Below are 27353 nucleotides of genomic sequence, written 5' to 3'. Positions count from 1 at the left end.
AGCAGCCCAGGTAAGCAGCAGTGAACTAAAAAGATACAGGTCACAGGGCGCAGAAGTTTATTTAATTTCAAAAACACCACATGTTGGTATATCTGGAGAAGAAAAAGTTTCAGAATGTACTTGTGTGTGTAACTTTCAGAAGTTTTATGCCAAACTGGAACCATATCAAATGTGAAACTACACTTTTCCTTTAGTTTTTCCTCTAGTTCTGGTTAGCAAATTTTACTGTAAATGATAACAGAGTATCTTTGTGCTGAGGCCTCTGTATTAAGAGAGAGGCCTGGTAGGTTCCTTAGGTGATTTTGTAAACTTAAAAATCTTTAGGATATAAGTATCTTCTTACAAAAACCTGACAGTATGTCCTTTAACAGCAGAGGAGGAAAGAAACAGGGACAGTCACATCTTCCGAGTTGTTTGCTTGGAGTCAGCAAACTGAAGAAGTGCTCACAGACAGGCAGTTTCCTTTTTCAGAACAGCCTTCATTAAATGACAGCTCTTTTTCACAGACAATCTTACTTTAAAATAGGTGCATATTTTCAACAGGTATGCTTTGAGTTGTGTTAGCAGTTTCCTGTTTGCATCAATGTTGAGATTCTGTACGTTGCATTTTGCTTGAAATTAAAAATGTCATTGAAGCCTCCAGGTAGTACTATTTAGCTGAATCTTTATCTGTTACAGTCTATTTGAAGATTTTAGCTATTTCTTCAATTCATAGAGGCACTTGCCAGTCTGTCTGCATCTTAACATTTTGGTCACTGGAAGGAGAGAAAGACATTGCAAGACACAGTGAACAAGATGTGTGTTGGAAGTAGATGTGAACCAGAATACACAGCTAGCATGTCTTAATATTTTTGGAGAGGCAGGTAGGTGTAATTGTCTTTATTTTCACCTGAAGTTTCTGGAGGGTAAGATGAAATCTTGAAAGAAAAGTCAAAAAACTTTCCTATGAAACATGCATCACATTTTGGAGTTTGACGGAGCAAAGTCTTTTGATATCCTGCAGCATACAATAATAAGACTGCTCCAGGATAATACAAGCCTCTTACATTGATGCTACGTTCAGATTTTTGCAAAGTCCTGCACACAGCTTCCTGAAGTGACTTGAAGATGTAGAATGTTCCTATTGTCTCACAGGTAATGCACGCAATATTACTAGGTGCTGAGGTGATGCTATTTCGGTTTCTGTGCTAATTCTGTGGCATATGCTGGCAGTTTAGATGACAGAAGAAATTACATCAGTACATTCTTGAAGCTCTGCATTTTACTGTTCCTCTGCAGTGATTTCGTCAGCAAGCTTGACTGTGTAATAAGTTAGTTCATGCAAATAAAGGCATCTGTCTTCATTCCTCTTCACCATTAGTTCATTATGCATACATTAAACCTTCGGGAGTAAGTATAGAGATTGATTAGAGACTTACAGAGCTCAGGTTAGGAGCCAAGAAATGCCTGAATTATTCCTTGACTTCTTTTCCTTTCTTTTTCCTGTTGGCAAACTTCGTTTACAGGGATAGTAAATCTTTGTGGATTATAAATGCTTATTGATAGCTAAAGTCATCAATATTCCTGTATTTTGGCAAATTTTAATATAAACCCGAAGTTTATTTTGTAGTTCTTTAACCCTGCTTTTCCTTTGGCTTTAACTATATTTCTTTCTTCATCCTGAATGTTGAGTAAGTTAATGGTCTTTTTGTCACAGGCATTTTTCTTCTACTGTAAACATCTATAAAAAAATTCAGTGTGTCCTATTTGTCAGGTGGTGCATATAAAATTCCCCTCTAAGCCATCTTTCTAACTTAAGTTTTGTATCAGACTAAAGTATGGAAAAAGAACGAGTCACTTTTTTTTAAACACCCATAGCTATGCATTCTGTCACTGCTGTCTTCCAAAAGTGGGCATTTCTGGGTTGTGGTTTTCCACAAAGGCAGAGAGTAAACAAACCATAAAGGTGTCTGATGACTGAGCACAAAGGACAAAAGGTGAAATCTGTAGGAACTATCCATTCCCATTTTCCTTTTCTCTCATTCATTCTCAATTGTTTTCATATTTTCTCATTTTTCTAAGGATTTTCTAATCTTTCACAGAGACTTTGATAAACCCTTTTGTTATGCCAAATCTCCGTCAGTACTACCAAGCAGAACAATAGGGTGTGCATTTCATTCAACTTTGCATGTTCTACAGAGAGGTATATGACCCCTAAAAGCTTAAAGTATCTGCTCCTTAATCCAAATACTAGGAAAAGTTCTACAGGCCCATTCCTCCAAATTTCAGTTGTCATAATATATATTTGAAAATTCACCATCCGTTATTTGAATGCCAGCACAGTAGTTTATCTAAGAAGGAGCGACACAGTTACTTCCGCCTTTTCTGATCCTTACTGCTTCGGTTTTGCCATGACACTAGTGATCCTCAGCTCCATGTCATAAAAAGGAAAAGTGATGTTTTGTACTAACTAAAATGTTAAATTATATAGCAACTGTAGACCATGACAGGCAATTGAAAGTATGTTTAGTAAAAATAAATGACAGTGCAAATGGAGAAATGGGATCTAACAGCACTATTGCTAAATCTTACCCGCTGGCCGCAGGATGTTGAAACATTGGAAGAAACTGCAAAACATGTCTTAAATGGCAAAAACCTAAGCAATTCAGGCAGTGTTTAATCTAAAATAGAAAGAAGATTAAGAGGTGATTTGATTAGAGGTTACAGCTCTGTATCTGCAGGGAAATTGTGAGTGTGATCGTGGTAGTATAATGAGATCTTCATCTTGAAGGCTTGTCTACTCCCAATTCAGAAAGAAATTACCTCTGCACATAGCAGATTTTCCATCACATGATGCTTTCAAAACCCTGTTGCATGTCTTTCTGAAAGGTAATCTGTAGCTGCAGATATCGCTATATCATGTTTCTCTGCTTGTATCACTGAGGAGATCAGGGAGAGAATTGTTCTCAGTGGTTCCTTCCTGCCTTGAAATGCACAAATGCAGTCAATCTTGTAATCAATCCTGTCTGATCCATTTTGGTAACTAAAAAGCTGAGAAACTGGAACAGTCAGGCTGCACTTCTGTGCATAGTGTTACCTTAGTACAAATAAACACTAATTAGCAAGAGTTCTCTTGGTGCTAATTTCTCGATAAAGGAAATGGAGAGGAAGTTGGAAATGAATCCATCAGAATTATGGGAAGAAGTTTTATAAATCAAAATACCACATCAGTGTCAAAGCTCTGTGCTGTTCTGCACAGCAGAATTTCCACTAGCAATGGTGGAGGGTTACTGAAGCTTTCATCCAAGTCAAACAGAAATCTAGAGAACACTGATGTTGTTGTGGAGCTCTGTCCTTTCTTCATCAATAGTGTTTAACAGAGACATACAGAGGTGTTCAGGGTAGCACTGCTGATGCACAAGCCATTCTTGAGTTTAAGACTTGGTTGCTTACAGCAGGAAGTGGAATTTTTTTAAGTGGATGCTTGTTTCATGTGGGAGATAGGAATTTGAGATAACTATGGGTGAAGCTTTAGCTCAAAAGTACCTTCTACTACCCATTCCCCACCCAAGAAAAAAATGACATTGTGTGGGAGTAAAGAGGTTTCAGCTCTGGAAAGCCCTGTTGAAGAGGTTGTGAAGGCTGAGACCATGGAGTCATTCATCATCATGCTTGTTTTGCCCTACCCTCCCGTGTCCTTTCTTCAGAAAGCTCCACCTTGACAGTGCGGTGAGCTGCTTTGGGCTCCACTCATGGTCGGGAATTCGACTGCCACCACAGATAATGTGGAAGCAGAAAAAATTACTGAAACCCAGCAAGTGCCTCAAGGTGGAACGGATCCTTATCTGAAGATAAGGAAGTTGATCATTGCAAATCTTCAGGCATCCAGGTAGTGATCAACAGATAGTGTAGGCACTCTCCCAAAGAAAACTGTCAATGAAAACACTAGAACTTTGCAGCTAGCTCAAGGAATAAATGTGCTTTAACTGAACTACATCATTGAGCAAGTTTGTAGTTCACACTGCATCTTTTTTCCAACCCCGTTGCAAGGTGGCATGTCAGGGATAAAAACATCTTTTTTGTAGGTAATAATGCAAAAAAAAGAAAAAGTTTTGTTGTTGTGGTTCCACTGAACCTGCATCTTCTTACACTAATATATTAAAGTATTCATATTTACTAAAGCTAAATATTGTAACATTCTATAATTTTATTAATAATTTTTCCTCTAATTTAATTTTTCTGCCAAAATTTGCTCATGGATTATGAACAGTAATTCTATTATTTTTGACACTTACACTTGAAACATATCTTACTTTCTAAATCCATTTTAATTAAAATATGTTGATTGTTCTTCAATATACTTAGAAGAATTCAAGCTTGTAATTTGATTCTTTACCTATAATAGGGGATTATAAAACCTGTATGTTTTAAATTCCTTCTGTGCAGATGTTCTGCATTGTATTACATTCCACCTTTATGGACATCCAGACAAATTAAGAAAAAAGGAAACACATGAGCAAAAAATTAAAGAAAGATACATTAAAAATAAAAAAACCGTCCAAAAGGCGTGGCAGTTTTAAACATTTTCTCAGTGGCTGTGATTTTGCCCTTCCCCACCACTGGTCTCTCCCACACAGTCCAAAACTAGATGGGATGAAAAAAAAATTGTTTTTACATATCTCCTTACTAGTTGCATTCATTTTATTCCTCTGTAAGCTTTGTTACTAGCCATCTCAAGAAAATGTAGAGAGGGAAGGGCTAGTTGTTGTTCTCACTGTTTGTGGCCTGATACATTTTCTGTCCTTGATGTAGGCTGAAAAACGAACTACAGAGAGAAAAATTCAGAAGTGGTCACTGACAAAGATTCCTAGTAGCCCCCAGTTCTTAGAAGAATCAGATGACGTCATCTGTATTGAGATGACTCAAGTTGATCTCTTTGAATGTGCAGTATCTGTCAGAGTAACATCATGAATAATTTTAGGCTGCTAGTGCTTGGAATGTTTGGGAATATTTTGAGTATCAACATGTATTCTTGATTTGTGGTTTTCTGGCATTATTGTGCAACTCAGTTGTGAACAAAAGCAAACTAAAAAAAACCAAAAACAAACAAACAAGTAAATAAATAAATAAAAAACAACCTTGAAAACTGTATTTTGTTGTGCAGTTTTTGCAAGCAGGACTATCCAGAGGACCAAAAAGGCTGTTGTTCCCTCACCAGCGCTTGTCTTGCTTGGAGAAGCTGCTAGCCACGTGGCCATTCAGCTCCCACCTTAGCCTGCATATCTGCTGCAGTTAGCCTGGAGAAACCTCTCTGCTTCTTACAGAGCTGCTTCCATGGACCGCTTTTCCCTCTAAGTTCAGAGCAGCCTTTTTTGCATCCTCATAAGACACCATCCTTGTAAGTTTGCTGTACAGCGATCATTCTTACCATTGCTCTATGAGGCTGCTTCTCTGGGAGAACTGATTTACACCACGCCATGCCATTTTCTCATTTTCTGGCAAAAATTTTCTACCACTCCTGTCTACAAAGGGTGGGTTCAGACACAAGCTGGATGTCGGATCTTGAACACATGCCATTGGTAGCATGGCTGTGCTGCTGACGGAGAAGCACTGGGGCAGCTTGTTATAACTGCCCTGTAGGCTGTGGGATGGAAATGTTAAGCCTGTGGAAGGTAATAATGGTTTAACTCTGGACACTGTAAAAAATGAAGTACAGTTCTCCAGCAGCTGATTGTAAGTTTATCCTCTATCACACTCACAGAGAGCAGTTGTTTTTGTAGAAAAGGTCTTATTCCTATGGTCCTACTAACAATTTCACTCCTGAAATGTAATTACTGAAGTTACTGTGGTGTGTGTAGGTAACTGTGTTGTATATCAGGTGTTTCGTCCAATATTCTTCTGCTAAGAAATTGATGAGGTTCTTGTCATTAAGAATGAAGAGGCATTTTTTGTCTGTTGCTGCCTTTCAGTTGTTGGTTATTTGATTTCAGGTTTGGGATATTTATATTAATTTCTAATCCTTTAGTTATAAACAGTTTCAAATGTGATGCTAGTGCTTGATGTTAAATTGAAGACAACGACTACTGTACGCCTCAGATTTGGTTTAGAGAGAGCTGGCTGTCAGGATATTCCTTTCTGTGCCTTAGAATATGAAAAAAGTACCCAAAACCAAATAGTGCAAGAACTAAGCTCATTTTAGGTGAGAAACCAGTGAACACAGATGTGAACTGTGCTGCCGTGTCCTGCAGACCTGGTGTTTTCAGAGAGTTATGTGATCACATCCTGTATATCACAACCTGTGGCTGATCATAAAATATCATTATTTGCTTTTCTATGTTATGCCTAGGCCAGGCAACAGACAGATTTTTTCCAGTTTATAAGTACTAGTGGAAGATACTTGTCTTTTAGATAATATTTCTGCAGTGGCAAAATCATCTTTTAGATGCTCTTGTAGCTGGGGGAAAAAAAAAAAAAGGAAAAAAAAAAAGATTGTGTAATGCCCTGTACACAACCAAAATAGCTGTTGGTAAAAAACAAGTCTGTTGTTGGCAGCTTTGCAAGTGCCTGAGCCTTGCCCATCTCCCTTGCTTTCACTGAAGATGGTACATTTCACCTGTACAAAGTTACCAGAGTCACATTAGCCTAGCTGCCAGCCCAAGGCGGCTTGCGTTGGTGACGTTTTACATTTACAGTCCTGGTGGTATCTGCAGCATGTTGTGCTTTGTAGATGTGCTTTGATGCACCTCATACCAATCTGTCTTCTGCTGTGGGTTGCTGGGTTCTGAACTAGGACTGGTTTGAGGATTGTTGCTCCACAGGCTGGAGGAGAGGCACAGAGTAGGTTATGGTCAGCTTCATGTTTTCAGATTCTCTTCACCTATGTTGTTTTCTTTGCCTGTTTTTAATAAAAATCTAGGTGTTTTAGGGGCTAGTGACAGCTAGTCAGGAAAAGGGCAACAAGGAATGTAGCATTCATCATCTCTGGGCATCCCTCTTGTCACACTTGGAGATATACACCTACCCGCAGGTCTTGGAACACTGAGTAGATGTGATGTCCTCAGTATAACAAACTGCTATCTGTTTCCTAAGAATTGACTTCATCTTTATGTGATTTTTTATTAAGCTGTGAGATGCCTACTGGGATGTAAAGCAAAATGTTTCCTCTGCAGAATTTCTGCTGACATACAAGGAAAATCCATACAAGGACAGCATTGACTGTATTTTCAACAGACTTCCCAGTTACTTACTTATTGATTATGTGTGTCTTTTGGTAGGAAATTATCAATAACAGCAAGTTTGGTTTTTTTTACTTTCAGGTTAAGTTCCATTTATGCCCTGTCCCTGCTGCACTGAGCAAACTCATTCACTAGGTGGAGGATACAAGCACTTGAACTGATCTTACAGATTTTAGGCATTTTCTTGGATTTTAAAATGAATTTTTCACAGAAGGGACAGAAAAGACACTCAGTATCTGGAATGGGGGCAAATCTTTTTCAGTTTTACTTTAATATGTAATTTAAGATATAAAATTATAGGAATAGAGAAAATAGGTGATGAAACTTCGGAAGAGTTCTCTCAGCTTTCAAATGTTGTTCTGTGAAAAAATCTCTTCTGTAGTTTAATTTTCTTTTTGAGGAAGTAAATATATTCCAAGTTCAGAAATCTCATGAGTCAATTTATTTTCCGTGCTTTTTATTCATTAAAGCATGTTATTTACATACATCAAAAGGTAGGCAATTACAAAAAGTCAGATCATGTATAAAATTCTAGAAGCTTTACCATGATGCTATTTTCCTTGAAGAAGAATTAATTTGACATGGTGTTTCTTGCGTTTTACATATCTACAAGTTGTTCCATTTATTCATCATCTTACAGTAAGATTTACCCAGTCTTGTATTTGAGTACCTGCTTATCCTCAAAGTTTTCTTGTGCTATGTTGAGTATCCCTGTGCTCTACTGGGTTGCAGGGCAGATCATAGTTTTGTTAACACCAGCTGAACCTGCTGCAAGTCAGGCACACACAGTTATGGTATTGCAGCAACAAACCTAAGAGAAGCATCCAGACCAGGAATATAGAAAACAATAGCAGCATAGTGTTTTCTTTAGGGTTCTGCTGCTGTGTATGCTGCACCTTACAGGGCTGGAGATCTAAATGAAGCTCTTTGGAGCAGAACCTCTTTTCCATCTTACGTCTGCATGTGTGTACAAGTCTCCGTGTGTGCACTCCCTTTGCTGAGCCCATCCCCAGTACTCGGCAGGATTCCTGAGCCCCATACTGCAGGGAAGTAGATGCCAGCAAAGCTGTAGGGCAACTGGTGCAGCGCAGACAGGCGTGTGCCCAGGATTGCCCCTGCCGCAGCAGGAAGGGATGGAAGCCCCAGGGCAGTCCCAAAACCCTCCCCAGGCTGAGGGAAGGCAGGACCCAATGGGAGCCATGTTTTGTCGAGTGCTGCCTGAGTTGTTAATGGTAGGAGGGGAAGAAGTTCACCAGTGCATTTCTCCAGCTGAAATGTAAAATGGTATTGATTTGGGCTTTTTATACACTTGGAACCATCTTCACACAGTTTCATTTTAGAATAATTCATTTGCTTTATATCACAGAGCTGTACTGCAGGAGTGGTGTTCTGGTATTTGATACTTCATAAACGGTTATGGAGTAAGAAGATGTTTCTTAAGCTCATGTTCTGTATTCAGTTTACCACTAAGGAAAAGACTTGTAAATTCAATTCCTGTTTTACTCATAAATTACAAGAAATCTGGAAGTAACTTCTTTGCCTTCCCTTCTGATGCTGGCTATGCTAATGTTATTAGCAATGTGGGAGTACATGTGGGAAAGAACAGACCTCAGAGACTTCTAACTAATTAGGAGTTTGCTGGTTGGCATAAGTAATGAATTATGAGTGAGGTAATACATGTATTAGTTTGATTTTTAACTCACGAAGAGTAACAGCATTTTGTTTACTAGAGAATAGAGGCTGACCTTGTGTTAGTTGGGGAATAACGTGTACAGATGCAGTTGCTTGTTGGATTGGAAATGAAGTCCCGGGGTTGTTCTGATATTGGGTATTTTGATTACTTCCGTGGGATTAGTCTGTAATAAATAATGTCAAAGCAATGCAGATGAGTAAACATGTAATGTACAGCATTATAAAAACAGTAATTGTGCCATTTAAGAAAGCAAAGATGAAAAACAGAGAGAGCGGGGTATCAAATGGGGCTAGATCAGAGCACTTCCAGGGATAGCAGTCTCTTAAAAGCAAAACCAGCTTAGGTAGTTTAATTTCTTCCTGCTGTATTTATGTACGAAAGCTACGAAATCTTTCAGAGGGGCAAATGTAATGAAGCTATTGCGTACTTCTAGATGACCTTATCTATCGTTAGCCATGAGCATTTCACAGCACCACTTCCTTACAGTGTTGGCGCGTCTCTCCCTCCTGCCTATGAAGAAAGAGGTTTAGAGATCCCTGTTCTGTTGGCAGAGGTATACAGAAACTTGTCAGAATAGATGGTGAGAAGGAACAAGCCTGGTCATTATTTTCCGTGCCAGTAGTTGCAGGGAACTGTATAATCATTAGCTAGCTTAAAACACTGCATGGATCATCTGTTCCAGATGTCACTTCAGGCAGCAGAGTGTTTCCCAGCATTGGATTGCAAACGCAGAACCTATGTAAAAGATCAAAACACACGGCAGTATTATGCTATGGCAAAAGATTAGGTGTGCGCAGTGCATTGTTGATGTCCTGTATACATGTTCTAACAAACTACTTGTTTAAAAAAAAAAAAAAAAGTGAAATGGTCCTGAGAACCAGATTGTACTACTGAGAAGTACCAAGGAGGGATTCAGTTTGGGAGGTGGGGGAGAGAGGGGAATTTTCCTTTTGGCTTCAGATCTCACAATTGAGTAAACCCTGAATAAAAAAGGGTGACACACTGGCAAAGTATACCTGAGGTTGCATCATGGGTGCAAATGTACAGTATTTTTGGTTGCGGTAAGTACCATGACTAACACTTGTAATCATTATGAATACTTGCAGGTTTTTATAAAACCGAAAGCAGCATTTTGGTCCATAGTGTCTTCTACAGCTATGCAACATGTCTACATGCTCAGATGCAGGTAATCACATCTGTTCTTTCTGAGCTGTCAAAAAGGCCAGATGTGAGCAAATGTTTTGGAAGCTCAGTAGCTTTCAAAAAAGCTCAAAGGATGGTGTGGTGTCAGCCAAGTTGAGAATGCACCAGGTAGCCATGCTACTGTCTGCTTCTAACAACTCATGCTGCTGACTCAATACACTGCAGAATTTTGTCTTAGTAGAAGCTTTATAAACATAGGAGAATTCTTGCCCAAGCACTGAAGTCATGCTGTATAATAGTAAAAAGTGACTAACTGAAATGAGCTCATCATTATCTAGAATGGAAAGTAGAGCCTGTCAGCCACCAAGAAAGGAGCAGGAACATTGCATGTCATTTATCTATATGCTACATCTGCAACAAATTTAGCAGTTTACTAGAAGTACTAGCAAGGCTTACAGGATATTCCACCAGGGCTGGAGGCTCTTCTGAATGCTCTCCTGTGCCCGCCACAATTACCTCTGTATTGCTCAGGTTTGGCAATTCTTGTTCAGGGCAGCTGTTCTTCATCTTGAGGTGAAGTTGTATTAGGTCTTCTTCTCAGTCATACGGAAAGTATTGACGGAGCCTCGTTGCTGTTTATATAGTGCTTATTCTAGACCTTACTGGTGAACATATGAATATATACAAGGAACTTGCCTGGGTTTTGGGTGGCTTTTCATCTTTAAATTTCATGCTGCCACAGCAAGATTGCTAGTGCAGTGCAGACATACTGTTTGTTTACAGTGTGTATATGATGTTCGTATCTGACCGGTTCACCTGAAAGCTGCATATTGATGCTGAAAAGGACCAGAGAGATGGATGATCCTTCCACGATTTCATCATTTTCTAGGTTGATCTTTAGGACTTCATGCATTTTTTCCAGAATACCTGGGCAGCTGGTGATTTTAATAGGTTTTCTCTGACTGGAAACACTGGACAGGAGGTATGATTGCCTCGTGGCTTTCCAAACAGTTGCAGCCCTGCTGGAACTGTGAATATGTAGATTGCCTGTCCATCCATGTGCAATAAGGACATCTCTTTTTGAGAGCTCGAGGCTTTCTGTTGCAGGTGACCTGCCTTTGTTGAGGTCTGTAGGATTAGCTTGGCATTCTCCAAGAATGTTAAATGGGCAAACTGCAGAAAAGGGTGTCCCAGGCACCATGTGAGGGAAATTTTTTATACACTTATGACTATGAAAGCCCTTCACTTACTTTATACGTCTTCTGCAGAGATTTCAGAGAGTTACAGCGGAGATATATTTGTGTAAGAATAAGGAATAACACTTTTAAGATCTGATGTATTTATCTCCATATGCATTTTTGTTATGTTTGATTGTTTTGATTAACACTCACATCTAATAGTGGCCTCAAAGTGAGTCTGAACCTAAACTTTTCTAGTGCTGTTATATCATTGTGTCTTTTATCCTTCTGTTTAGTTAATCAGCTGAAGTACTTTTGTACAGCTTTATAAAACACAGAGGTCAGAGGGAGAAAGCAGAAAATGAGGAAAGATAGCTTTTTTAAAAATGTGAAACAACTACCTTTAGTTGTAAGTGTTGCCAGAATTTGTATTTATTGGCTCTGTATAGTATACTAGCCCATTAGTGTAGTTTTTAATAACCTTTTACAGAACATATGTCTCAGATTTATCTATATGCTGAGCCTTGCGGTCAGAACTTGTGAATTGTAACACAAGAACCTCCAGATGTACACGTTATTTCTTATTAACATACATAACGATTTTCTTGGGAAGTAAATGACATTTTAGAAAGGCAACATCTGTGTTATCACTTAAATTTTAATAATGCCAATAATTTTCTTTCAACAGAGGAATTCAAGGGCTCAACAATAGTTGAATTAATGAAAAAAGAAGGCACCACCCTAGGGCTTACAGTGTCAGGTGGAATCGACAAGGATGGGAAACCAAGAGTATCTAACCTTCGTCAAGGAGGAATCGCTGCTAGGTAACCACATCTCAAGGCTCAAAATGCATTATAAGATGTGATTGCTTCAGAAATATGTACCACATCAGAAAGGTCACTAACAAATATGTGACTAGATGCATCTATAATGGCAGCCCATCAGACCGGAGAAGCTCAGAGATAAACGGCAACAGCTGGTCGCCCTCTTCCCTCAAGGCTACTTTAACAAAAACTAGAAATACCGATGAGATATTTGAAAGTAGTCAAAGGACTAATTAAGTTTCTTCTAAATTATATAAATTTTATTTCCCTGTATTTTTGTCCTTGAACAAAAACTTGAGAGAACAAGCATAAAATACTGAGGGGGAAAAAATAAAATGGAAGAACTAACCGTAGTACGACCACAATTTTAATATTTTTTTAAAAAAACCCTGTTCATCAGCTGTTTTTAAGATTAAAAAGAAGGTTAAGTCATAGTCTTGCTTGCTACTACAGTGGAAACAAAAAACCTGGTATTTGTGAGTGAAACAATTAAAAAGACAAAGGTTAAGCTAAATCATTCCAAGTAACTGAGCAAAACATATGCATCTGGGCTGTGGCTTATCTCCTGTAGCTGTGCTGTTAGCTGTGAAGGCAGATGTTGTCCGAAAAAGTAGTTTTGGATGCTTCCCAAAGAGAGAGAGAGAAAGATGGGGACATGAAGATGATGATTTCATGGATCCTGTGCCCAAACTAGTCAAATCATCCAACTCCTTTATTGTACAGCTGGTTTTGTACATTAGAAATTAATAATGCAACAATGTTGTTCTTTTAATATTTAACAGGCTAGACTAGATTAAGATCTTAAAATGGCACTTTCTGTTTGAAAGATCAACTTGGTTTAGTCTAGATGAATGGAAAAAAGTATTCCTTACTGTCAGTAAAGAGTAATTTAAAGGATTTAGTTTGGTTCAACAGATCTGTCTTTAAGAAAAGCAATATGTACTTTTTCCTAGGAGTGACCAGCTGGACGTAGGGGACTACATCAAATCTGTGAATGGAATCAACCTGACCAAATTTCGCCATGATGAGATCATCAGCTTGCTCAAGAATGTTGGCGAGAGGGTTGTTTTAGAAGTGGAGTATGAGCTGCCTCCAGTCTGTAAGTAACAGCAGAGCAAACTGAAACCTACGCAGAATAGCAGATGTTGTTAGCAATGAGATGGACATGGTTGTTCATCTTCATTTTTGGTAGTGGTTGTTTTCCTAAAATTTTCTCCTCTGTCTTAGCACAGAGCATGGAAGCAGTGCAAAAGTACTGGCAGTAGAGGGGGATGCTCTCAGAGATGCTCGGGTGTTTTAGGAGCATAAATCCCACCAACGGCAGAGCAGAGTTGTCAGCCTCCACTTTTTTGTTGTTGTGGTTCATTTGTTTACAGTTTTGAATACTGGGAATTAGTTTAGGTAGATTCTGGGGCAAGAGAATCCTTCATGTCACAGTAAGATCTTCCGAGATGAGACTGATGAATATCTGTGAATTCTGCCTCTGCCTTTTCCTTCCTTCTCTCTACTTGCAGCACCTTCCCAGATAAGCAACATACTTTGGGACTTTTCCAGTCTTTTCTGATGTCCCTTTTAGGCAGCTTTGCATTTCTAGAGCAGAAGACCTAGTGGGGTAGGCCACGGGGATGCATAAACCTGCATGAATTGTGTGACTGAAAAACAGGGCTTCTCGCTGGGCAGATTGTCTTCAAAACACAGATTTATGCTGACACCAAAGTCACAGAGGGGTAATGGATGTTTTCCTTGCCTCTCCTTTGCTCTTTTTTTTTTTTTGCTTATATCTGTGACTGTGTGTAGGAGAAAATCCGTGGGAATCGAGGCTATCAGGTATGAAGTGAAAGCTAGAGAAACAGTGAGGGGGCTGCACCAATTGCACTTTTGAAAGAGTGTCGGCTCCTTCATGCTGCTCACTGGAAGGGTGAAGGTGTGGTTTGCTGGTGTTTGGCCAGAAAAATCTGCAGAGCCAACTAGGAGGCACTTGTCTCCTTACGTAAAGGCTTTCCTCATAACAGAAGCCAAAAAATCTATCACTTTCTTTGGTGCTCAGAAGTGAATGAGCTCCCCACTGCTTCCTAGCAGCTGGAGGGTTAGCCTAATTACATACTTGGTTGTTTTTATGATCTCCTGACAACCATCTTAATATGTTTTGAATGTTCTCTGTTGATTAGTGTTCGCTTGTGGTAAGGGAACTTCATGTTAAAAAACGCAATATTTGAGTTAAGGAAGTCAGATGAGCTCAGAATTATTTTGCTGGAGATGTAATTGTTTTATGAGCATTATTTGTTTTGCACTTATTCAAGCAGGATTCCTTCCTTTTCACCCGCTTTTGGCATATGTGCCGCTCTTGCTCACTGAAACAGGATTTTGACATGCTAAATTACAGTAGCAATTGTAACTTCCCTTCAGTCCTTGGAATTTCTGACCTCTTCATACAAGCATAGCTAAAAAAGTTGGAGATAAGCAGTCTAGTTGTTCTCATTAACTTCCAGTGAACAAGCTAGACACAGTGCCGTCATTGCACGCACAAGTCTAGCAGCAGGTCATGTGGTGCAGTTCTGGCACCTCCTTCCCTGCCCCATACATAATGAAATCCTACCATTGTTCTCATGGTTGCCCCCTCAGAGAGAGGACTATCATGGTTTCAGAGTGGGGAAGTGTCAGTACCTTAATAATGATGGATTAAATCTGGCTGAGCACTAGTAATCCCACTCTCCCTAGTGCTTCCTTCACTGTCTGGCAGCGTTCGCAGCAGGAGCGCTATTTTCAGCACAAGCCACTCAGTGTTTTAAGCCGGAATGTGAGCCATGCCTGCCTGGCATCTGCCTTTTGTTGTTGCCAAAGGTCAAGGGCTCCTTTCCCCTTGCAGGCCAGGGCTGGGGTGGAGGGACAACCACCTGGACGGTTGCTGCCCAAGCAGAAGGATGCTGCATGCCCTTCCTCCCTGCTGAACTATGGGTTTCACCTGTCCCCGGTGGAGGTCACAGACCACACCATGCGGGTTAGCAAGCGTAGAGTCGCCTTGAGCTACATGCAGGGCCACCGCCTGTTGATAGGATGAAGGCAGGAGTTGCCTTCTGCTCCCTGTAATTCGGTCCTTTTTGGTCAGCACAGAGTTTCTAGCTGAAAAGGAGGCAACTGCATGGGCTTCAGTAGCACAGCCCTGATCTTCAAGCTGCAGCAGGAATTACTGCAATACAGAGCATGCCCTGGAGGTCCATCTTTCACCCGTTTTCCTGAGGAAGTGAGATTTATGTGATTTCACACGTGTGTTCTTCTGGTTCCCTGCAGTAACTTTTTTAATGGAGATTGAAAGATTCCAAAAACAAGTACATTACGGTACATTTTGTGGAAACAGACACTTGAGTGAGTCTCCAAGTAGAGGAGTCCTCAAAGAGAGAGGCATGCAGCACTGAGGGGCACCACATCTTACTGAGGCTTTCCAGGTCTGGCAGCACCCACCCCTGCAGCTGTGTAGCCTGTGGTGTCCATTCCCCCCTCAGGGTATCCTAACAGGGGATGGGGAAACTGCTTATTGCAGGCAGGAGCATTAAAGGGCATAAGTTTTCATTAGTTCTGCTGCTCACAGAACGTTTATTTCATAGAGGTGGGGGGGGGGCTGTTTAATCTTTATATGTCTTGTGCTGTTTGCAGTTTCTTACTGGAAGCTGAGAAGTGTGCATGCATGTGATTTTGCCCAGTGTCCTTTTCCCTTTGGAAAAGGGAGTTCTTATACCCTGCCAAGTTTTTCCTATAAAAGCTAATAGTAAACCAGTCAACGGTCTCGTAACAGCAGTGGTTTCAAATTCTGTAAATGGATTATCACACCCAAAAGCATTGGTCTGTGCATTAGGCTTCTCACCTCCTCACCCAGCTGTGCACCACTGCTGTAGCGTTTACACAGAGAATACCAACTCAACTATGACGAAGTCAGAGTTTTTTTACTCCCTTACCAATGGTGAGGGAGCATGTTAAGTTTTGAAAGAGGAAAAACAACAAATCCTTATGATACAAAATACGTTTTTCATCTTAATCTAGTAATATGAGAATAGAGGTACACTCTAAAAATCTCAACTGTCTTGACTTCAAGCAATACAAGTAAATATTTTCATGGCTGAGCAGCAAATTCCATAGGTAGCTTTAAGAATATCATTTGTAATTTTTGTGTCTCACTGTGTCATTCCATCTTTTCTAGCTCTCTAACTATAAGAAAAGCAAAATTATGCCATGACTTAAACAGTAAGGCTTAAATTCCTCACCTGTTACATGCAACTGTGGCTCTTCTTCCAAACCGTTGGCAATCTGCAAAATATCTGGCCCAAAATCCTCTCAAAAAGAGGATGAGTAGTGTTTAATTACAGGCCTTTAATCTAGCTGTTCAGTAGTGGACTCTTCCCAATTGTATGATCAGAAACACAATAGCTAGCTTAAATTGGAAAAGGTGCAAATCTGTGTGTATCTTCATCATAATATTTTGGAATATTTTTCTTTTTTTTGTGTTTTTTTTCTTTTAGCTGTACAAGGATCAGGTCTCATCTTTAGAACTGTGGAAGTTACTTTACATAAAGAGGGGAACACTTTTGGATTTGTAATAAGAGGTGAGTTATTAAATTTGAACTGTCTGTATTTCTAAATCAGCAAAAAAAGTGATAAATTTTTATGGCATAAGAAATCATTTCAAGATTATGTCTCACACTTTATAAAAATCTTTGTGATTTATGTATTACTTTTTCCATACATTCATGTACTGCATTTATGAACTGCTCTAATTTTTGTTTATGGAAGAACGTTAATTAATCAACTATGCCAAGAACATAACAAACTTCATTTCACATAAGACCAGACTCTGCTACCACTGAAATCAGCAGGAAGATTGTAGTTCTTAAAAAAGATTCACATATAGTATTTGTATAAACTGGGTATGAAATGTAATCAATCATGCTGATAGTCTGAATTGTACGACAAAAATATTGTCACTGACTTAGAGAACAGAAGAAAACAGACAACTGTTAAATAATATACCCCAATGACAAATTATTAGTTTCTTCAGGGAACACTTTTTTTCTTTTTTTTTTTTTTTAATGCAATATATAAATTCCTTAGTGGCCAGTCATTATTTTGAGTATACATGAAGTATGGATGTTTTTTTCTCTGTGCAGCAAACATTGCAGAACAGTAAGTTTTCACACTGAGATCAGATTTGCAGAGCAGAGGTTCTGAAAAAAGAATATACATTTATTAAGAATCACTCCGTAGAAGTACTTTATAAAGAATCGTCTATACCATACAGTAGGTCTATTTTATTTAAGATAAAATTCAGAGGAGGTTCATATTAATGGCTTGGCCATTTTTTGATCTTTTTAGCCCATGTCTAAATGTGTATGCTGTAAGATACACATTAGACTTGCCTTTTGTCTTCAAAAAGCATAAAATGAAGGTGTGCTTTTTCTCACTTTTCCCTTTCTAGGTGGAGCACACGATGACAGAAATAAATCTCGTCCTGTTGTAATAACATGTGTTAGACCTGGAGGGCCTGCTGACAGGTACAATTCATCTTTCTCTGAAGTGCATGTGAAAGACAAATGGAGAAAGGTGAATTATTTGGGACAGAAGTTAGGATTTGGGATGAAAGAGATATGCTCAAACCTGTTCCTTTGAAATTCATAGTTTATGCTTTTAATTGTAATAACAGTAGTAGGCAACCACAGAGGCTCAGCGTGTCATAGTGTGTGTGAATTTTAATTCAGTATGTTGCATGTTTCAAGACTATCCCTTTAAACATTTTCAAAAATCAACCTCAATTAGAACAAATTCCTGCAATAGGTCAGAACACCTTTTTTTGCAGCCTTCAGACAACTGGTGTAGCTCTTCAATTATACTTTTTGTACTCTAAACCCACAATCATTTTCTTTTGCACTTCAGAAAAATACTGTCATGTGTTTGGGTGTTGTTGCATTATTCTTTTGAGACATTTGTATAGATCTGTGTGTGAGTTCACATGTAACTTCACCTGGACAACTTCTGAGTGCAGGTTTATGTTTTGGCCCAATGAACATGTTTGTATGTAATACCATCTTGTATCTATACAAAAGAAAGAATATTCACTTTATTTATATTTATGAGTTATATTTTCAAAAATGTCATTTTTGTCCTTAAACCATTAAAGAAACTTAAAGGGCAATTTCTTTAAAGCAACATGATTTTCTGTAGCCTATATTGACATTTTTGACCTTGGCAACATTAATTGAAAAGCAAATGTTTCAAGAGAGCATTTGTCTTCTGTTTCTTTCTTCCCATCCCCATCCCCCTTGCTTCCTTGTTTTTATCCCTGGTTCTTGAGCTGACGATGATAGTACTTCATTTTCTATTATAATTCCATATGCATTATGAGATACACGTGGGAGACGGTGTGCATTTATAGCCAAATTATTTTTAGGTAGGAGGAAAACAACAATTGAATTGCCCAAGTAAGGGGTATTTTTTAAGAAAAACAGTGAATGGATATTCGTATTTTTCAATCTGTTTCTGCATGCACGTGTTTGCACCTCATATTTTTAAGAAAATGTCGAGGGAGGAGGTGTTTATGTATGTATGAAAGAGAAGTTGTGTGGACGAGGCAGAAAGAAAGCATATGTTGAAGCAGAAGCTATACTTAGTTGCAATTTAACATGACTTGATTATTTAGCTATGTGTTAAGCCGCTTTCCAGTCACTGACTTTCCAATTAAAGCAATTTCCTTTCCACTGCGCCCTCTGAACGTTCTCGCTGTCAAAGTAAATGTTAAGTGTTAAGGCAAGAGGGATGGGTGTCAGAGAAGGTGCAAGAGAATTGCTTTGCATAAAGATAGTATTCTCTCCAAATCAATTTCTCTTATATTAATAAAGATCATTCCTTTAATCTTCCTTCAGAGAGGGCACAATCAAACCTGGAGACAGGCTGCTGAGTGTGGATGGGATCAGACTGCTGGGAACGACACATGCTGAAGCCATGAGTATTCTCAAACAGTGTGGACAGGAGGCGACTCTGCTGGTCGAATACGATGTCTCAGTGATGGGTAGGTTGAGGAGTGGGGCTTTAGTTCTGGGAACCATCTGTGATGTTTTGCTGCCTGTTTTTGATGAGCTATTTTAGAAGTGATTGTGACCTGTTACGCTTCTAGTAGCACCGCTATTCCCTTCCGCACCGTATCATTAATCTTGGGTTCATAAGGAGGTGAGCAGTATTTTACTCTAATTTAGCATTCCGACATTTCATGGTTTGTAGAGTGAAACAAGAGTGTGGATTCTAGCAAAGTAACTTTTCCAGTGACTAGTTTATAATAAAGGTTAATGAAGTGTAAGCATTTCTGTCACATGAAAGAGGGGTTTACTTGCTCTAACAAGAATTCTTTTGCCTTTTACCAATGCTTCTAGATGACCAAGACATTATTAAAAAGTCACAAAACTGCCACGTAGAAAAGAACAGGGAAGAGAAGATTTCTTAAGAAGTGCAGAGGTGGCAAATCATGGCTTGAAAAATGAGCTTACAATTTATACAAACTTTGATTGAATTCACTGAAGATATGGGAGGTTTTTTGGAAAGTCAAGGAGAGCAGATGATTTTTCACAAAAGATTTGGGACTGAGTTATTTCCATTTGCTTTGAAAGTTGTCATATTGCCTCCATTTTTGCGAGACACAGAAAATTCATGGTAGCAAGAAACAGAAAAAACAGTCAGACTGAAATATTTCTTCTCTGTTTCAGGATCTTTCTCTTCTTTTCCTCAGTTTCACTGTCAGATTTCTAGACTAGCAGTAAAGCAGCCTCACAGGAATTTGTGAAATAGCACCATCAAACCTCAAAGCCTTGGAAAAGATTAATACTTAGAAGAATGATGTCAGATATTTATTTATTCTGGAACAGCGCACTTTGTTCTTCTCCAAGACACAGATTTATTTTTTTTTTTTTATTATAATATATATCTCTGTTTACTTAACTATCTGGAGTGAAGTGACAGGCTTGCATGGTGTCTGGCAGGCGTGCTGGACACTCGTGTAAGGTTCATGCCCAGAAAGGTGGAGGCAGCTGAGTGTCCGGCCAGGAACCTCCCACACGGAAAATGGAAACACAGGTGATCTTGTAACCTGAAGAGAACTAGGTGTTTTCATTTATTTCTTCTTTTTCTTTGGAAGACAATGGATGGCCAAACCCTCTCTGTCATCACAGTTAACACCAGATTCTTTATACTCCACTTTCTCTTAAGAGCGAGATCTCATTGCAAAAAGAACCCTTGGCTTTAGACAGACAGAGTTCCCAGTGAGGCTTTAATTTCAGAGAAAACTCCCATCCCTGTTGTCCTGTAAAACGCAGGGAAGCAATCTGTTTCAGTCTCACTGAGGATCTTTTAGAAATCTTTGCAGGTTTTTGTGAGGACAAAACTATGTAATGAGAAGCTCTATTGTGCTCTAAATTGCAGGTTGTTCAAGGCAGGAACCTTCTTTTCAGTGTAAGCTGGGTAGAGCTCAGTGCAGGAGGATACAGAACCTACCTGGAAATTGCAGGTTTATAGCTATACAGGCAGTACCTACAAGTCACTCTCTTCATGTTATTCTCTCTCTAAATAATCTCTGCTGTCTGCCTTTTGTTCTCAGTAACAAATCTGGATTTATTGTTCCTGCCTTCCTGGCAATGAATGTTTTATGCTATGGAAACTTAAGGAGGTAGAAGAACCTGAGACCCGTGGAGTCAGAAAGAAGGAAGGAAAAAGGAATCAGACACTGGGGAATGTGAGGGATGGTGGTCCTGCAGTGTCTGCGAGAACTAAAGAGGAATCCAGTAGGCTCTCTTTCTAATGCATTATGATTTTGGTAGATTTTATCTAGCCCTGAGTAAGTTTTGATTTTTTCCGATTTGCATACCCTACATAGTTTTCTGATGTGATGCATCCAATAGGGTACTCTTGGTATAAACTTTCAGTAGAATATCTTACTCCTAGAAATATAATAGTACCATTACTTGTTTTAATGTCTTCTCTGCTGTTGGCAGATGCTTATATCCTGTAAAGTAGCTCTCCATGTAACCAGAACTGGAAAAAGCCATAAAATATATTCTGATAGCATGAAATTGGAACTTGATTTGAAAAGGTTACGCTGGATGAAGAAAATAATCCTGAACTATTTTTCAGCTATAGTCCAGTAGTGTGTAACTGGCTTTTTATTCTCCTGTAAGCATAAGCTTTTTCAAAGATGCTGTATTTCTCCAAGTTTAGTTCCTTCACCTGAAGTCTTGAAGAGGTCACTTGAGAACCCTGTACGTTTTGTTGTTTCTGGAACCTAGAGAAACTGGAGTAAAAGAAAACATCAAGGGGTTCTGTGCAGGGTAATTAAGTGTGTAAATAATGTAGGAGATGTGGCTAGTCCCGTTGATCTCTGGTGTTACACTTGTGCTTACTTAAATACACCCTGAAGTATCCTGCTCAGCTGGGTCCTAGGAAGTAAACTTCTCAGTTCAGCTTCTTGGAAGAGATATTGTTAGCTTGTTGGGTCTTTTTTTTTTTCTTTTTTTTTTAATTTATTCTTTTGAAGACGTTTCCAGGTTGGTGCATGGAATATACTGCTGTACAGTTTCAAAGATACTTTAAAATAGTAGGAGTTTGGAAATCCCACGATAATCCCTGAAGAAAATAGGAGAAGGCAATAGCATGATTTCCCAGAAAATATTTTATAACCTTATAAAAGTTTCGCTTGAAATTGTGGAGGTAGCAGTCTTCCATACATCTTTCTGTTTTCTAAAACACCTACTCTGGTCATAAAGCAATGTGGTTGTTTATACTCCTTGTTGATTTTAGAGGGAACTACATGCTTTTTTTAAATTTAGGGAGGATCCATGGGTGGTGCTGGGGGTGGTGGTGGGGTTTGCAGAGGAGACAGTTATGGTGACTTGCCCTACACACAGCTGTGTGGAAGTAACATTAACTCTGTGGGCTTTATCACTTTCTTTGTAATCCTTAGACCTGAAATGTCCAACCTTTATGGTTACGTGGATCACCTGTTTTCATCCACTGGTGGGAGAGGTCTGAATATTGCAGCTCTCTGTGCTATGTGACTACACCTGTGCCCCTCATGCAGTGGAGGGGAAGGAGCAGAGGCACGGTAGTGGCTAGCAGTGACTTGCTGCCACTGCCAAAATAATTTTACAGCCTGAATCTTTTCCTGTGACAGCCAAGGAGAAAATACTAATTCCAAACTATAAATTTAGGTTGGGAAGACTGAAGTTCTCCCTGTTTGGCAGTGGTCTGGGTGAAGTGTCCTAATGAGCTGCTCACAGCTTGAAAGCCATAGGTTGAGTGTCCTCAGTTAAAGTGAGAATGAGAGTTAGAATGCAATGCTAATAACAAGCTGCAGGCAGAGATTCACACTGTCCTTTTCTGGAACAAGAAATAAAAAGTTTATCACTACATTTATTTGGAAGTAGAGCAGATGCAGTTTCCCTTCAGGTTTTCCAAAATCTGTCATGATGCTACTGGGCTCTGTCGTCGCTGTGATTGGGGTTGCATCTGCTTGGGTAATGTTCCGTATTTACACTGAAAGGGAGCATTCAGCAAAGTTCAAAGGTAACTACTAACTTGAGTTTAAATTCTGGCCTATAATGTAATTCTAGTTCATAAATTGCTGCTGCTGTACTTTTGAGCAATCTACTTTTTAAATCTTGGATGTTTTTGCTGGTGTAGTATTTTAATCAGGTACACTGTAGTCAAACAAAACTATTAGTTATTGACAGGACTTTGGCACATGGTTAGCTGTTTGCACTTGAGGGACACAACATCTTTGTCTCTCATGTCTTCACTGGGTGTTTTCTTAGTTCAAACCACTCTGTTGTCTTCAGGAAAGAAGGAACATATTGCAAATTCAAATTCTGTATGTTTCTCTGTCCTGTTTAACAGTTCGGGCACTTACTGGAGCCAGAATGGATTTACTGTAATTGTTTTCTGCAAAACAGATATGGTCAGCTTGGTTTTTGATCCCAGGCTACCAGAGTCACCCTGGCATAGAACTGGTCAACTTTAGCTAGAGCAACACCCTCAGTTTTCTGGACTTGATGTTTACCACTTTCTAGAAAGGGAATTACTCATGCAATCATTTGCTGGTAAATCTGACAGCAGTTTAACAAACCGTGTCCAAGCCTTTTGCACCTGTAAGTTCATCCATTTCCAAAAAAAAAAACACCAAACAAAAAAAACAAAAACCCAGACACAGAAAACCAATAACCCAAAACCAAAAGGCTATAACAATTTTATGAGAGTACATTTAAAGGAGTCTGCCTCACCCTTCAGTAATTTTGCATGGCAACAAGAACACTAGAGAGAGTTTGCATACTTCAGACATCAGGAAAGTAATCCATGATCCAGTGTAGACTTCCAGTAATTTGTGCAAGACAAGAAATATAGGGGAAAAAAGCAACTTAGGGGCTGCCCCTTAAGTTTCATAAAGCAGTATCACTTAAGCGTATCCAGAGTTACGGGGGCCTGTAAGAGCAATAGAGTTGCAAGACCAAGGAACAGGAGCTCCAGAGACTCCAAGGGCAGACTCAAGATCCTCATAAACCTTATAAATGTTACAAGACCTTGAAAGCTGAAGGAAAGTCAGGAAGCCTGTAGGATTCTACACTGCTTTTTTGTTTCTGTTTCTTTATAAACCTAAAATTAACATTTCCTTTGATTCTTACATGTCTTTGACACAACAGGTAGGTAGCATTCTCTAGCATTTGACTGCAACTGCAGGTCTCCTGGCTGTCACAGAGCAACAGACCTAGATTCCTTGAAATTCTAAATATGAATTAGTTACTTAAACCTTTAAAGAACACTTCCTCTCTTACGTTGCTTCAGAGACAGATTGAATGAAAATTCATGTGTAATGCAAAGGTCATGATAGCTGTATTAGTTGAAGTATTACTACTTTAAATACTGCTACACAAACACATGCACAAGTTATGCTAGAAGACAATGTTTGAAGTCAAAAAGTTGAGCATGCCAGTTGGGAAACGTCAGGATTGAGGTTGCCTGCTCAGCCTCTGTCCAGCTACGTGGCATGCAGTACAGTCACAAGACCCACAGGGAAGATGATAACCTTTTTATGCAGCTTTTCATTTTGAATTTTCTTTCTATCTTCGGTATGTGACCACATGCTTATTGAAAGCACTGCCCAGATCCTTGTCTGAATGCAAATTTACTAATTTCCTGGTGGTTTTTTTCTGAGGCTCTAATGCCATCACAGTTACGAGTGCTTCAGGCAATATGCAGATCTCAAGGAGAAAACCTCAGTGTCCCAAGGTCACTCCAAATGTATTGGCTCTTTCTTAAGGTAGAAGATGTATAGGCATCTCTCTGTAACAGTTCCAGAAATACCACTTGCAGATGTGTCACTAGGTAAAACGTGGGGTTTTTTGTCTCTCCTAGAGGCCAATGCACAATTCTCATTCACACCATGCAAACCAAGCAGATACTTAAATCTATGTGCTCTGGCATGTTAGTCTCTCATCTTATTGTACCAGTTCCTTGTTTATCAAACACACTATTTGTGCTTTCTGCTGTCAGTGCCAGATGCCTGCATCAGGGACATTAGTATGAACTGACAGTCAGGCGTGGTTGTGTACAATAAGTAGGTTCTCTCTCTGTAGTGCTAGCTTGTTAGGATTGCATCTAGAGAAAGATAGATGTTTTGGGATACAGCTTATCCTTGGCACCAAAAGAGGCTTTTTCCTTCAGAGAAGTCTGAGCCTTGTGATTTTTTTTTTTTGCTGTTCAGTTTTCTGGCTTTCAGGACTGCTTTTTTACAATTAGCAAATGGGCATTATTTCTTTTAACTCTTCACCTCTCATGCTGCTGCTAAATATGACATGCTGACTTCACTGAGTCTCATCATGAGCCTATAAAAGGATTGATATCTATCAGTCAGGTATCAGTTCCTGCTTACTTACCTGCTTTAATCTACTCTGGTTTAAAAGGAAGATAAATACCTTCTTAACATCTCTTGAGATAAATGGATAGCATGGAAACCTAAGGTAATTTGTGGTTCTAAAAAATAAAAAATCCAGCATTTTTGGCTGGCAAATTGAAAACTCAGTTCTTGATGCATCAGTACTTTGTGTGAGCAAGAGATGATGATGCTGACTGCTGATAGTGAAACAAGAAAATGCTTGCTATTAGTGACCAGTACAGTTTAAATGTCCTTTTCAGCCTTTACAGGAACTGTGACAGAAAGAGAGTCTGGTACTTCAAAGCAGCACTCAGGTGTCTCCTGCATGTTACATGACTGACTTCCCTTTCTTGTAGTTCCCTTTTAATGCCTTACACACCTGCCACCCAACTCATTCACTGCTAGCTCCCTCAAAACTTACAGTGCATTGTCTTATAGATACAACACTTGTTTCATCATGAGGACTGCTGAGTAGTAAAAAAAGTGTGGAATGGGGCCTTGTAAGAAAATAGTATTTATCTACCTAATGAATGGTATTACTGCGTTGCATAAGCAGCTGTCAGTTCATTGTTTCCCAGAATTTGTGTAAGCTTATATCCTTAACAGTGTTGACACATTTTTATGTCCCATTACCTAGATTTCTCTGTGGGAAAAACTTTATCTCTGACATCTGTACCCAAATAGTTCCTCAAAAGGATCAGAATCATTAAGTCCACCAGTCTGCTGCGTTAGCTGGGTTATCAGACAAGCTGTCCAGCACAGTATGTATGTGCTTGCTGGGGACCAGAAAAGACTTGCGACACTCATGTGACCAGTGGGTTTCAAAGATGTTTTCTGAACAGCAGAGAACTATAAAGGTTCAGGTTCCCATGTTCCTTCCTGTCCATTTCACCCAAGCGTGATGCTTTTTTCCTCTGTTCTTTGTTCTTGTCCTGGTTCCTAGCTGCATTACTGCCTTTTTTTTCCCGGTAGCTGCTTGATTTTCCTTTTCCTTACTGACCTAGTTAGAGTCTTCTTTTCTAGAAGGTCCTAAATCCCAACATGCTATTCCCTCTCCTTACAGCCCAGTTTTTTCTTCTGTCTGTTGCCAAGTAAGGCTTAGGTAATTTTCCAACACATTTCTCTCACACTGCTGATTTCCCTCCATAAAGGCCTTTTGCAGTTTTCATGCGTGTCCTTCTTTCGCCCTTTCTCCTGTCCAACCATTCCCAAGTTTCATGTACTGCAGTTCCGTTTCAGACCAATCACCTTCTCACCTCAGTTCCTCCCCTTCTTGTCCCAGAAGTCCTACTTGCCGCCCTTCCTGGCTCTGCTCTTGATTCTCTGTGCCAGATCTGTCAGGTAATAAAGACATATAGAGAACCTGAATTTTCAACATAAAGCCTACAGAATTTTCGGGGAGGGGGGAACAGTATGGTTTTCCCTAATGATGTTTTCAGACACAGCTGACCCATTTCAGCTGAAATAACTAAGGGAAGAAAAAACATAGGGCTTGAGAGAGGTAACCGTCATAAGAAAAAATCACACCAAATGTTTGAACTGTGGTCAAGTTGCAAGCAATTAAAATCAAGACGTTTTAATGAGAAAAGTCTATGATTCCCAAGTACATTTGCCCTATAGAATTTTTTCACTTCCTTTTCTCTGCCTGGTTATGATTTGTTGTTACAGTTTGATAGCCATGTTGCTGGTAGATGACTACAGAAGGGAGGAGTTGTCATGTTTTACAAGTATTTCACAAATCTTACAGATACTTCTTTCTTTACAAACTTCTTGATCATCCCTAAAGAGAAATAAATGGAATTTAGCTGAACCATAGAAGTTACAAATTACTCTAACAGGTCCAATTAACATTTCTCTCTAGTGCTTTTGAAACCATGGCCTCATTAAAAGCAGCTTAATAAACGTTGCTTTGTATGGGAGAAAAAAGCGTAAAGGTGAAATGAGATGTCTCTGTAACAGAAAACTGAAAATACAATGTAATTGTCATAAATAACTGGGGGGGGGGGGGTGGGGGGTGGCGGGGGGGGGTGGTGTGTGTGTGCAGTTACTGTCTTCCAAGTTCCGCTTCATATATGAAAGTATTCTGTGTTTTACTTACTGGGTACTGAGAGTAATGGACAAAATTGTCTTCAAAGACTTGTCAGGAAGGTGAAACCTATACTTGTATGCAGTTAGTCTAAATAGCGTACAAATCAAAACATTCAGTCTGAAATATCTAATGTATTTCATGGTGGGCATTCAGTAAAGTAGAGCCTTCCTAAACTAGAATCACAAAGCACATGGTTTGACTTTTTTAGATGCTAATTCAAGGGTTTGTATCCTCAGACAGAAGCAGCCTCTGCCTATTAATAA

At 39.3% G+C, this 27353-nt stretch overlaps 1 protein-coding gene across 8 annotated transcripts in view; it reads left to right on the top strand.

Moving 5' to 3' along the window:
* Window positions 1-27353, top strand: part of GRIP1 (glutamate receptor interacting protein 1) — a 328966-nt gene that overhangs the window by 234570 nt on the left and 67043 nt on the right. For all 8 annotated transcript variants that reach the window (XM_055712779.1, XM_055712778.1, XM_055712781.1 and 5 more), the window contains exons 3-7: window positions 11917-12052; window positions 13006-13151; window positions 16564-16647; window positions 17517-17592; window positions 18958-19103. In XM_055712779.1, the coding sequence (XP_055568754.1) occupies window positions 11917-12052; window positions 13006-13151; window positions 16564-16647; window positions 17517-17592; window positions 18958-19103 (588 nt within the window). The remainder of the gene's footprint in view (window positions 1-11916; window positions 12053-13005; window positions 13152-16563; window positions 16648-17516; window positions 17593-18957; window positions 19104-27353) is intronic.

This window comes from Falco cherrug, chromosome 5, assembly GCF_023634085.1.
Source record: "Falco cherrug isolate bFalChe1 chromosome 5, bFalChe1.pri, whole genome shotgun sequence".
Lineage (NCBI taxonomy): Eukaryota > Metazoa > Chordata > Aves > Falconiformes > Falconidae > Falco > Falco cherrug.
Note: the sequence above shows the minus strand (reverse complement) of the source record. Positions and strands in the feature narration are given on the sequence as shown.